Raw genomic sequence first — 13681 nt, 5'->3', positions numbered from 1 at the left:
ATCAGAGAGACAAGACACATTATTTCTACGTGACGACTAGTTGACAGTATTCATGCTAGAGATATTTGTCTTAAGTTGTAACGTTACTCTGAGTGCTTAAAAAGGTGTCTATATACTAACCTATAACATTCAATAAAATTATAACAATAATTAATTTGTCTACGAGTAAATTCATTTGATTCGACCCTTGTCAACCGAACTCCATATCTGGATCGCAACAAATGTAAAAGAAGTAAATGGAGAATTATTAGATTCACCACCAGAATACCATATAGTAACTGAAACAGAAAAATATTATAAGTTTAGAACGGGAACTAATTATGAAATAAAACAAAAATTTGGGGATGATATAGTTTTGAAATCAAATAAACAAGTAGGTGAAGTAACAAAAGTTAAACTTGAAAATAGGTTTATAATATTTTTAATAACTAAAAGTAAAACAAGACAATTAACTACATATGGAAATTTATATACTGCTCTGTTAAATTTGAAACATTTTTGTGAAAAACATTCCTTAAATAAATTAATAATAAAATGTAATGTATGTGTTATCATTTTGTTACATAACCTTAAAATGTATAATCAGTGTTGCCAGATGTACGGTTTGGATCGTATTTGTACGGTTATTTGAGGTCTTGTACGGTGTACGATCCAAAAACTAATACCGTACAAAAAAGTACGGTTATCTATCAGAATTTATTGACAAATATGAAAAATGTAATTTTTTCTAATTTTAGTGAAATAAAAACTCGGAGAATCGGTAATAATAATTAATAATAATAATTACCACGTACACCATTATTATGATAAGATTAGTAAATATTAGTTATATAATCTTGATAATAGCTAATATACTGCTATCTAAATCCGACTGTCTGCCGTCTGGACAGTTTTATATAAAAAGTTTATTTATAGTATATACTAAATATTTATTTTATAAACTATAAATAGTATACATAGAGTTCAGTGTGTAATGTGTATTACTTGTTAGCGAGTGGTCACACTGATGGCCACCGCCGCCGGTTCTCCAGGCCACGGCCCTGACTCGGTACGCCTGCCTCGTTTTGTTTTCACGCAACCGCGGTGCACGACGTTGTGTGCTCCGCCGACGGCGTCTAACTGCCGTTAAGCTGTCATAGTAACATAGTGTTTTAATATTGTTAATCGCAAGTCGCGACGTTTCTTTTGTTCGCTTAATAAATGATAAATCGGACATCAAAGTGTTAAAATTCTTCATCCTGACACCCTTATTTCAAGTCGCTAACATTTCAGAAGTGGGATGCGATTCCTTTAGTGCGACGTGCGTGACAAATAAGGAATCGTCCGAATCCGAATCTCCGAAGTGGGTTCGCAATACGACTTCGCACTCGCCGGTAATCGAAAATCGTTTCCGAAGTATCGCTCGTATACGCGTGGGTTCGTTTACGTTTTTTTTTTTCCCCCTTTCGAAAACGTGTTACGTTACACACCGTTTTGAGGTTATCGCGCCGTCGATATCGTACCGCGTTCGTGCGGTTATCGCACCGTCGTTATCGCAACCTCGTCGCGTGGCTATCGCGCCATAATCATCGACAATACCGTAACCGTGGTCACGCCGTATCACGACGGATTAGTGTCGTAATCACTTATCACACCGAAATCGCTATCCGATAAACATCGTTATCGTCGGGACGATTGTTGTTGTTGTTGTCAACGGACAACATGCCATCCGAAAAAGAAAATGTTGTGGCCGACTTGGTGGCCCCGAAGTACAACGATCTATTCAATGCCGTACAAGAATTGCAGGGAAAATTACGCGAGATGCAGGCATCGTCCAGCTCGAACCCTGGAGTAGTACAACCGAACGTCGACTACCGTATTCTTCCGGATGTCGGGACGTCAATCTGGACGTTTACCGGGCATGAGACTAGTAGCCAAGCAGACGATTGGGTTAGTTCGGTTGACGGATTGGCACACACCAACCAGTGGCCGCTCAGATATCGACTAATGTACGTGCGCTCCCACGTCTCCGAAGCTGCCCGTAGCTGGTTTTTGTTCGAAGAATTCCCTGAATGGAATACTTTCATCGAAAAATTTCGTAAGACGTTCGTTCGCACTATACGAAAGGCGGACTTATGGCGAGAGCTTGAGTCGCGTGTCCAATCGCCGACCGAGCCCACAATCGATTACTTTTACGCAAAAATTGGTCTATGCCGTACGCTAGACCTGACGTTCGCCGAGACGCGTGATTACGTGCTTGAAGGCCTAAGGTCCCAACAACAGGCGGAATGGGTGTCTGGGCGATTGCAGATGGATCGAGACGTACTCCTATCAGACATCCGCGAATGGGAACGTCTACGCGCTAAACGACAACATTTATTTCCGCCGAACGCGTCGAATCGCAAGAGCAACCGCCACGACGGGTCATTGTCAATACCGATCGCGCCCAAAACACCGAATGAACCGAAATCCGACACCGTCGACTACGAAAGGTCGACTTCGAAAACGCCTAGTAACGAAAAACCGCCGCGGATGTACCGCACAGAAATTACGTGTTATAACTGCAGAGGGGACGGTCATATCTCTCGAGACTGTCCGCGACCTCAATGGCCGATGAAATGCACGATCTGCGGTTCTAACCAACACCGTCGAAGCCGGTGTCCAGACCGGGAAGCCGGGTCATCGACCGAATCTAACTCGAACCGTCAGTCAGCCAACTACGTGAACTCAACCGTTCCACGTCATTCGTAAAATCTCTACACTAAAATCGTGATGATAAACGACACGTCCGTAAACGGGATCGTCGACACGGGTAGTACAAACGTTCTCATCCGCGAGTCGGTCGCACGACGAGCCGGAATTACTTACCAACGTTCTTGTCGACCACTGTACGCTGTAGGCGACGTGAACCAACCGAGCACCTCAACGATAGGAGAGACCAAGGTCGACGTCTGTATAGATGGTTTGTTGGCTGCCGACCATGAAGTACGTATCGTTAGCGATGACACGTTGCCCGTCGACGTACTAGTGGGCCAAACGTGGCTCCAACTCCCGCACGTACACTTTTACAAATGTGGAGCCGAATTGATCTTCGAGGCTAGCGCTGGATTGGAAGCAACCGATCGTTCGGTGGCAAACGACGAAGACGGTACGCCATGTAGTTACATGGCCGAGGTCCAGGCATCGAAACCAAGGGAGCCGATGACCATCGACGACGTAAAGATCAACACTTCGGTGACCGCCGAACAACGTGAAGAATTGATGACACTCGTGAACCGTTATCGCAACGTTTTTGCCAAGACGTTGGACGAATTGGGTTGCACCGACGTATTGAAAATGGAGATCGTCGAAACGCCCGGTAGTGCACCAGTAAACGCTAAACCGTATCGTTCGTCGCCGTCCGACAGGCGTCTCATCTCAAAAATTCTACTAGAATGGAAATCGGCCGGCATCATTTCGGACTCAACTTCATCGTACGCAAGCCCTGTATTATTAGTCAACAAAGCATCAGGCGAGAAGAGACTCTGCGTCGACTATCGTAAGTTAAACGAACAAACCGTAACGCACCCGTTTCCTATGCCGGACGTTGATGCTCAATTGGGGGCATTGGCCCATGGATGTATCTTTACCACGTTGGACTTATCGAATGGGTTTCTGCAGATACCTCTCTCAGACGAAGCCAAAGACAAGACAGCCTTCGTGACCGAAGACACAGTCGCCCGGTTCGAGCGCATGCCCTTCGGCCTGAAAGGGGCACCCGGAGTCTTCCAGCGACTCATGTCTATAGTTTTTAAGGATCTGAGGGACGCCGGTGTCGTGAATACCTACCTGGACGACATAATCATTCCGTCGAAAAACTGGGCCGACATGCTGATCAGCCTGGGCAAGGTGTTCGAAGCCCTCGTGGGGGCGAAATTGACCCTGAAACCGTCCAAGTGCAACTTCGGAATGACCCAGCTGGATTACCTGGGATTTCGAATCAGGGAGGGCGAAATTGAACCAGGACGAAAAATCGACACAATCAGTAACTACCCGCGACCTCGAAACGCACACGAAGTGCGACGTTTTCTCGGCCTGGCTGGATACTTCCGCCGTTTTATCGTGAAGTTTGCCTAAATTGCCGAACCACTGACTCAGCTTACGGCCACGAACAAGCCCTATGCTTGGTCAGACGAACACCAGTCCGCGTTCGACAACCTTAAAATGAAGCTCAGTAGTGGACCGATCGTAAGGATGTATAGTCCGTCCGCAGTTGTCACCGAGGTGCACACGGACGCTAGTTCCAAAGGTTTATCGGGCATACTGCTGCAGGGTGATCACCAATCTAGTTTGAAAATGGTGTACGCCGTGAGTAAAAGGACAACTCGACCAGAATCGAATTATCACTCGAGCCGGCTCGAGTTGTATGCTATAATATGGACTCTTAATCGACTACGCCCGTTTCTGCTCGGGATACGTTTCACTGTCGTAACAGATTGTCAAGCTCTCACTTACCTTAACGTCAATAAGACAACCAAACCACAAATAGCTCGTTGGTTCGAGGTTTTCCAGGAATTTGATTTGGATATAAGGTATCGTCCTGGGTCGCGCATGGCGCACGTCGACGCTCTGAGCCGAGCGCCGAACGACAACGAATCAGCTGATATGTCCGTCGAAGCCGAACTCTCGAGCCGCTTAGAAGTATTCATCGCTCTTTCGACCACCGATCGGGTCAGACTCATGCAGCAAGCAGACGAACGCACCCGCAAGGTAATCAAATTGTTGGAGTCGCCCAACGAACGAACTAGAGGCGAAGAAGCAGAAGTAAGCCATTACGAGCTGAGTGACGGGGTACTCTACCGCATGTTCCGAGGTAGACCGTTACTAGTGGTGCCGAAGTCGAAGCGGAAGGGTGTCGTTATGTCGGCACATGATTATGGCGGACACTTCTCGGTGGACAGAACTATCTCTCGAATAACAAAGGACTACTGGTTCTCTTGTATGAGAAGGTACGTACGACAACATATTAAAATGTGCATAGATTGTTTAATCCACCAGCGACCGGTTTGATTATTTATATTGACTGTAAAATAAATTATTATTTATTAAAGCTCTATTTTCTAAAATATATTTTAGTACTCACGAGATCAACAATTAACGCCAAAGAAAAAAAGACAATTAAGAAATGAATGTTCCAAAGATGAAAGGCAGAAACACCGAAAGCAGCAATATCGTCACGAGTGGGAAATGGACCCTAAATTTAAAAACTGGTTAAGACCAGAAAAAGATGACAAATTTCGAGGTAAATGCATACAATGTCAGGTTAGCTTTTCGTCCGAACTAAGTTGTATAAAAAAACATTTAGTGAGTAAAAGTCATACCAAGTCGTCTATCAGTAATTCTATTTCCTCAAAATCAATTATGTCCACATTTTTATCAACTTCCAAACCAGATCCATTGGATAAACAAGTAAAAAATGCAGAAATTAAATTAGCTGCCATGTTAGCAGAGCATAATGCTGCTTTCTTGTTTATTGACCATTTAGTACCAGTATTTAAAGAAATATTTCCTGATTCTTTGATTTGTCAAAGAATTCAGTTAAAACGCACAAAGGCTACAAACATAATTAAAAATATTATTGCTCCTTCGGAAAAAGTAGCATTAAGTACAAATTTGAAAAATGTTAAATTTTCAGTATTAATTGACGAGTCAACTGACATAGCATGTCAATCTACCATGTGCGTAGTTGTAAGATATTATGACATTGACTCGAAAATGATTGTTACTCGTTTCTGGGATTTAATACAAGTTTATGACATAAAGGATCCTGATAACATTGATAAAGGAGCAACTGCCCAAAACCTTTTTACAAAATGCATAGAATCGTTTAAAAAATTAGATGTCGATACAACAAATATTATAGGATTTGCTTCTGATGGTTGTTCTACAATGATGGGCTCCCATAACTCTGTTTCAAGTAGAATGAAAGATATGTTCCCCGGAATTTTCATTATGAAGTGCATATGCCACTCCTTACACCTTTGTTGTAGCGAGGCATGCAAAACACTACCACGTCGTTGTGAAGATTTAGCTAGAAATATTTTTAACTTCTTTAGTCATAGTAGTAAGAGACAAAGCCAATATGTGCAGTTTCAACAATTTCTTAACATTGAAGTACATAAATTACTCCACCCATCTCAAACGCGATGGTTATCACTATTTGCTGTCAAAGAATTATTGAACAGTGGGATGCCTTAAACCTATATTTTTCTGAGAAATGGCTTTCAGAAAAATTATTATCGGCCGAAAACATACATTTTCAACTAAACGATCCATTTACCAAAGCCTATTTCTACTTTCTAGAATGGATTTTACCCAAATTCACTGGAATGAACCAATATTTTCAATCAGAACATGTAGTTATAAACACTTTAAATGAAAAGATGGAACTGGTAAATAAAGATTTATTATTATGTTATATGAAAAACGAGTATGTTATGAAAACTCCACTACATTTAATCAATCCGAATGATGAAAATCAATTTTTAAGTACTTCTACAGTTTACTTAGGTGTTAAGGTTCTAAATCAAATAAAAATATCTGCTATTCAACAAAGAAAAGATTTACTTAAAGAATTTTACAATAGATGTATTAACTTTATTAAAACTAGTTGCTTACAAATTAAAAAAAGATATGATTTTTCTAACCCAATACTACCTTTAGTTAATATGCTGACACCATCGGTTGCACTTTCTTCAAATATGAGGAAAAAGTACCCATCAATCACTTGTTTGTCTGAACAGCTTCACAGAATTGTGAATGGAGATAGTAATATTCAAAAACTAGATGATCAGTGGCGCACTATAGTATTAGTTAGATTACCGAATGAAATTCAAACTGAAAAAGAACCTGACAAATTTTGGACTTTGATTAAAGAATTGGAAACTGGCCAATTCATAGATCTTGCTGAATTTGCATTAGCTGTTTTATCTCTTCCTCATTCTAATGCAAGTTGTGAAAGAGTATTTAGTAAAATCAACTGCATTAAGACTAAATCTAGAAATAGGTTAATAACCAGTACAGTATCTGCAACTGTTATAACAAGTGAATGCTTGAAAAAAAATAATGGAAACTGCATATATTTTCAACCAACCAAACTTATGTTTGATAGTATGTCTTATACATCTTTGTACCCTTCCTCAGTAAATAATAAGACTGAATTAAATAAAAATAAGACTGTGATCAATATAAATGAGGAAGAAGAAATGTTTTTATTAGAAGACTAATAATTATGTATTAAGTTTCTTAGAAACTTTTGTTATTTTTGTCTACATTTTTACCTATTATTTTTAATTTTTTAATTTACATTTTGTTGAATATCAGTTTGTAAAATAATTATTTCATAATATCTATTATATACTAACTACTAACTATATAGTGTTTTGAAATTAAATGTCGAGGGAGACAAATTTTAAATATTTATTATTATTTTTTATTTATTTATATATTATATTATTTATATATTTATATTTATATTTATGTTTATAACAGTTGCTTTATATTTATTAAGTTGAAGCTTATTATATTTTTATTTGTAACTATTTCACCTATGTTATTTATTTTAATTAATTGTTAAATGGAAAGACACCATACATAAATAAATAAATTTGATTTTTCTATATTATAATTTCTATATTCTATTTCTATGTCTTTCTTTCCTGGAAATACAAATACATAAATACAAATATACAATTAATTATGCGATTTGGTGATTTTGGTTTGTGTTATTGATTCATGATTACTGAAATGAGTGAACAAACGAAAAACATACAGTACTTACTATATTGAAAGTCAATGTATCAAATAGAATCTTAGGAAACCGGTAGGTTGCAATTACACATTTTCTGTCTACGGTCTAAATAGTAAATAGTGTTTAACAATCAAATGTTGTTTAGTTTGTAAATTCTTATCAAATTGTGATTGCAAAGTGATAACGACCGTTGTAGCGACGATAACAAACAAAAACGACAATTTATTGTGCCCCAAGATATCCCACTTGTCCCAAGTATGGCACGTCTTCTACGGTACGATTGTTCCCATTGTTAAATTGGTAAATTACCAAAATCCAAGAAAAAAAAATTGGACGGTATTTGAACGATAAATACGAACTTTTTGATAACACCGTACGGTCTTCACGATTTAGAAACCTGGCAACACTGTGTATAATAAAAGATTCATTCGTATCAAGACTGTTGTGTTATAAACTTGTGCAATGTGCGTTTCTCCCCAACACTCTAATACAGTACATTGGCGACGAGATTATGTGAAACCACGTGAGTAATTTTTTTTTGAAAATTACGTTGCAAGATTCTGTGAAAAGGTCAAGATGACAGCAAATAACAGTGGTAATGTATCCAACCGGAACAATAACTCAGGGCTATCAGGTCAGATTTCGGAATTCGATATTAAAAATGATGATTTTAGCGCTTGGATAGAGAGATTTGAATTATTCGTGTTGTTAAATGAGGTGAACACACATAAAAAAAAATTAATGTTTCTTACATTTTTGGGTAACGACGGATACTCATTGTTAAGAGACCTGTGTATACCGAGTAAACCGATTGATAAAGGTTATGACTCATTAAAAGAGCTATTGTCAAATTATATTAACCCGAAACCGAATTTATTGACTGAACGATATAAATTCAAGGAGAGGAAGCAGGGATCGGATGAGACAATACACCAGTTTGTTACATCGTTGAAGAAACTTTCACAATTTTGCGAATTCGGTGTAAATTTGGACGACTCGTTAAGAGACCAACTAGTATATGGTATCAAAGATATTAATATTAAAAAGCGTTTGTTGTCTGAAACTAAATTAACATTCAAAAGAAGTGTGGAGCTGTGCTTATCAATTGAAGCGGCAGACAAGGATGTGTTAACTCCTCTAGATGGCGCGGCGTATGTGCTTGATGCTATCTAGGAGGGATATAGGATTTAATAATGTTAATTAATTTGTGAGAAGTCTGTTGTCGTTGTGTAGCGAATGGTGACCTGCGCCGTAGCGAGGTTAACCGGGCGTTAAGGCGTTATTCGTTTACTTAATAAATAGTTGTTTCTGAGCCTTATAAACCTGTAGTTAATTCTTTTCGTAAGGAAAGTTAACATAAATTATCAGAAGTGGGATATCGAAGTGATTAGTGGAAGTAGTGCGCTAGATCACGTGTCGTCCGTTGACGTTGAAGATCGTTAATTCAAAATCGCGTGTTCGGAAACGAGTTTTGAACAGTCGTGCCGTTCGTGGTAGTATTATTTTATGTATGGTAGTGTTTCGTGGTGCGTCGCGAAAACCGGGTGAAATTCGGTCAATTGAAAAAAAAAAAACGTGGATACGTCGTTTTGAGTTTGGACATAACCTCAATCGTTGTTGTATTGGGACGTTGTTGTTCCCGTGGTTGTCCGGTCCGGTTACCGCGGTTACAGTGAATCGAGTGCGGTATCGTTCGACTATCAATCGTCGTTATCACTGTTGTGATTGTTTTGTTTTTACGTCGTGTCGTTATCGTTATCATAATGAACAACGACGATGATCAGTCTCAGCCTATTGTGGCCCCGTCTTACGTCGAATTAATAAATCTCGTTTCGCAACTTCGTGACCAAGTCGAACAGTTGAGCGCTCGAAGTGTCACACCGCCGGGTGAGCAAGTTGCGTCGCAGAACCCGTCGTCGATTGCGAGGTCGGAAGTGGCAGAGTTTCGCGTAATTCCTGATTTGAATAAGACGATATGCCAATTTTCTGGAAGAGAGTCGTCTCATGAGGCCGAGAATTGGCTTGACGATGTAAATGGTATAGCTTCGGCAAACGGTTGGCCGATTGGATACCGGTTACAGTTTGTCCGGTCGAATATGCAAGGAGCCGCCCGGGATTGGTTTGTCGGTAGACGTTTTGATGACTGGCCTAGCTTCGAGTCGCGGTTCAGATCGACCTTTATTCGCTCTCTGAACACGTCCGATCGCTATGACCTCCTTAAAGCACGAGTTCAAAGGAAGGATGAACATGTAATGGATTACTTCCAACCTAAGGTGAGGTTGTGTCGGGATCTAGCTCTACCGTTTGATGAAGTCCGAGATCACGTTTTAAAAGGATTATACTCGCGCGAGATGGCGTTGTACGCGTTAGGACGAACGCATCGGACAGAAGAAGATCTGCTTGGAGATTTACTTGAGTGGGTCAGGATGGCTGCTATTCATGCTCCTGAACATAAATCCAAAGACGCAAAACAAGTCGCGAAGAAAGTTGACTATAACGCGTCGAAGCAGCCTAGTACGCACGCGTGGACACGAACCAAGCTGGTTGAAGATAAAGCGAAGGAAAGTGTTCCGGTCAAGGATACCTCAAACTGCTGCTGGATATGCAGGAAAACAGGACATCTGTCAAGGGATTGCCCCGGTAAGCGTAAGAACACGTGCTACGGTTGCGGAGCCGAAGGGCATATACGTCCGAATTGTCCCGCGCGAGATCAAGCAAGCGTTGCCGTGGTGTGTCGGGAGGTCGCCACGCATCCGTACCGCCGCGTTGGACGAATAAACGGGCGCGAAGTTGATGTGTTGCTTGACACGGGCTGCCACCCGGTATTGATTAAGGCGAGCGTCGCCGTGAGCTGTGGGCTTCCCATTAAGCCTGTGGATAAGCCGCTTTACGGACTTGGCAGTACGACGGTGCCGTCGGTGCGAGCTGTTGGCATGACGCAAGCGTCCGTCGCCGTTGATGACGTATGTCCAGGGTTGGTGACATTGTTGGTTGTAAGCGACACGGTACAGGTTCCAGATGTCATCATCGGTCGCGCATGGCTAGATCTACCCGAGGTCGCTTATCATAAGTCCGGCGGAAGACTGCACATATATAAAGCGGAACCGTATGATGGTGAAACGGAGGTCACAGTTGATACGTTGGGGAACGAGGCGGACTATCTGCATGCGGTCGAGGTGGACGTCCTGCCGGTAAAGAGGCCTTTGCGTACAGCGGATTTTGGGTATGTAAACTCCGAATTGTCCGTCGACGACGAAGCAGAGCTGTTAGGGCTGGTCAACGAGTATCGCGATTGTTTCGCAACGAATTTGGATGAACTTGGGTGCACGCCACGTATGACCGTGGGAATTCATGAGGTACCCGATAGTCGGCCCGTAGTTTGCAGGCCGTATAAGACAACGCGCGCTGATCGTGAAGAAATCGCCAAGATCGTGCGGGAGTGGAAATCAAGCGGAGTGGTCGTCGATACGGTCTCCCCTTATGCGAGCCCGGTACTGCTTGTGAAGCAAGATGGCAAAAACAGACTATGTGTAGACTATCGGCGTTTAAACAAACAAACCATTCGTCAACATTATCCGTTGCCGGATATGTCAGAACAGCTTGAGGCGTTGGCGGCCGGGAAAATGTTCATCCAGCTGGATTTGGCGAGCGGATATCTACAAATACCGCTAACACCGGAAGCTGCTGAGAAGACTGCGTTCATCACGGCTGACACGACGGGTCAGTTTACACGCATGCCATTTGGGCTGTCGAACGCGGTCGCCGAATTTACGAGGCTGACGCAGTATGTGTTAGGGCCGCTCCAAGGTAAAACAGTGCACAATTATTTGGACGATATGGTAATAGATGGCACGGACTGGTCTGATCTGTTAACTAAGTTGAGGTCCGTGTTGGAACGACTCAAATCTGCAGCATTGACATTAAAACCGTCGAAATGTCTGTTCGGGACGAAGAGCATTGAGTTCCTGGGATTTGTGGTCGGGGGTGGTGAAATTAGACCTGGACTGAAGAAAACGCGTGCGATCAACGACTATCCTGTTCCGGAAGACGCTCATTCGTTGAGACGCTTCCTTGGATTGGCGAGCTTTTTCAGACGGTTCATTCCCAAGTTTGCCCTGATCGCCGCGCCGCTCAATACATTGATGAAGAAAGGAGAACGGTTCTGTTGGGGTGAAGAACATGAAGCAGCTTTTCGTAAGTTGCAGACGGCTTTGGTGAGCGATACTGTTTTGACCTTGTTTAGACCTGACGCTGCGACAACTGAATTGCATACGGACGCCAGTACGATTGGTCTGGGGGCCATGTTATTACAATCGGTGAAGTTGGGCGACCCACTACGTGTTGTCTACTATGCAAGTCGGAAGACCAGTGATGCGGAAACCAGGTATCATTCTAGTAAACTAGAACTTTTGTGTTTAGTGTGGTCAATGAACAAATTAAGACAGTTCCTGTTGGGGGTGAGATTTGTTGTGTATACCGACTGCCAAGCGTTGATGTATTTGAACAACTTCCGAAGTACCAATTCACAAGTCGCACGTTGGCATGACTCCTTACAGGAGTATGATTATGAAGTAAAGTTTCGGCCGGGCACTCGAATGTGTCACGTGGACGCGCTGTCACGTGCGCCGGTAGCAATGAACGAACGGGACCTTGATGAGGAGTTGGCTGGGCGATACGAGGTGTGTGCATTAATGACGGAAGAAGATAGGGTGCGGATGTGCCAGACCGCAGATCCTGAAGTGGCTAGGGAGTTGGAAGTGGTCAAGTCTACTCCAGAAGCCGAAAACGACAACTATAAGGTTGAGCACGGGTTGCTTTACAGGAAGCATGGAGACCGGCTTCTTTTCGTCATGCCCAAGGCCATGCGGAAGAGCTTGTTGGTGACAGCGCATGACCTAAGCGGCCACCCGGCTATCGACCGGACGGTGAGTAACCTCCTCCAGGACTTCTGGTTCCCTAAGATGAGGCGTTATGTGAGGCAGCACATCCATATGTGCTTTGAGTGTCTGCTGTCGAAGAACCCGAGGGGCAGACGACCAGGGCTGTTGCACCCAATACCGGTGGGACAACGACCATTCGAGGTTGTACACATGGACCACGTAGGGCCCTTTGTGACAACCCCAAGACAAAATAAGTATATCCTAGTATTGGTGGACAACTTTACAGAATTTGTTGTCTTATTTGCAGTGAAAGGCACTACAGCTGAAGCTTTGTTAACCTGTGTGGGCCAGTTCGTGGAAGCTTATGGCTTGCCCAAGAAGTTCATCACGGATCGCGGATCGTGTTACACTTCCAAGCTGTTCGATGGGTACTGTCGAGACCAGGGAATCCAGTTAGTGTTGGCTTCGTCTCGCCACCCACGAGCGAATGGCCAAGTGGAAAGGGTGCATAGTGTGGTCATGTCCGCGTTAATGACTGAGGGCAGCGAACCTGATGGTTGGGACCAAGATCTGCCGAGGGTACAGCGTTACCTTAATAACAGTGAGAGCAAGGTGACGTCTAGGACGCCTTTCGAATTACTACACGGATATAGACCTAGGTTCCGTCTTGGAACACTTAGGGCAGTTTCTAAGACAGCCGATGAGTGGACGATGCCAGATCAGCTGTGGGAAGAAGCACGGGAGCAAATGGAGAGATCCAAGCAGAAGGTGAAGACCGCGTTTGACAAAAACCGTCATGACAACACGAGCTACTCTGTGGGAGAAGTAGTGGTTATGAAGCGGTGTCCTACGGTCACTGGAGAATCCACAAAACTACAAAACCGTTATCGGGGTCCCCTAGTCGTAACTGAGAGGCTACCTGGTGATGTCTACAGAGTGGTTGAGTTGAACCAAGAGAAAAAAAGTCGGTTCGCCACCACTGCTCACGTTATGCAACTCAAGTCGTGGAAGCTGCACCATCAAGATGAAGATA

General features: G+C 42.8%; 1 protein-coding gene across 1 annotated transcript; it reads right to left on the bottom strand.

Moving 5' to 3' along the window:
- Positions 1–6: 6 nt before the first annotated feature.
- On the bottom strand, positions 7–1265 carry LOC111028249. Its single transcript, XM_022306803.1, has 2 exons — positions 985–1265; positions 7–278 (listed from the first exon to the last, which is right to left on the bottom strand). Exons 1-2 carry the CDS (start codon positions 1235–1237, stop codon positions 172–174), a joined length of 360 nt encoding a protein of 119 aa, XP_022162495.1. The 5' UTR covers positions 1238–1265; the 3' UTR covers positions 7–171.
- Positions 1266–13681: the final 12416 nt, after the last annotated feature.

This window comes from Myzus persicae, unplaced genomic scaffold (genome assembly GCF_001856785.1).
Source record: "Myzus persicae strain clone G006 unplaced genomic scaffold, MPER_G0061.0, whole genome shotgun sequence".
Lineage (NCBI taxonomy): Eukaryota > Metazoa > Arthropoda > Insecta > Hemiptera > Aphididae > Myzus > Myzus persicae.
Note: the sequence above shows the minus strand (reverse complement) of the source record. Positions and strands in the feature narration are given on the sequence as shown.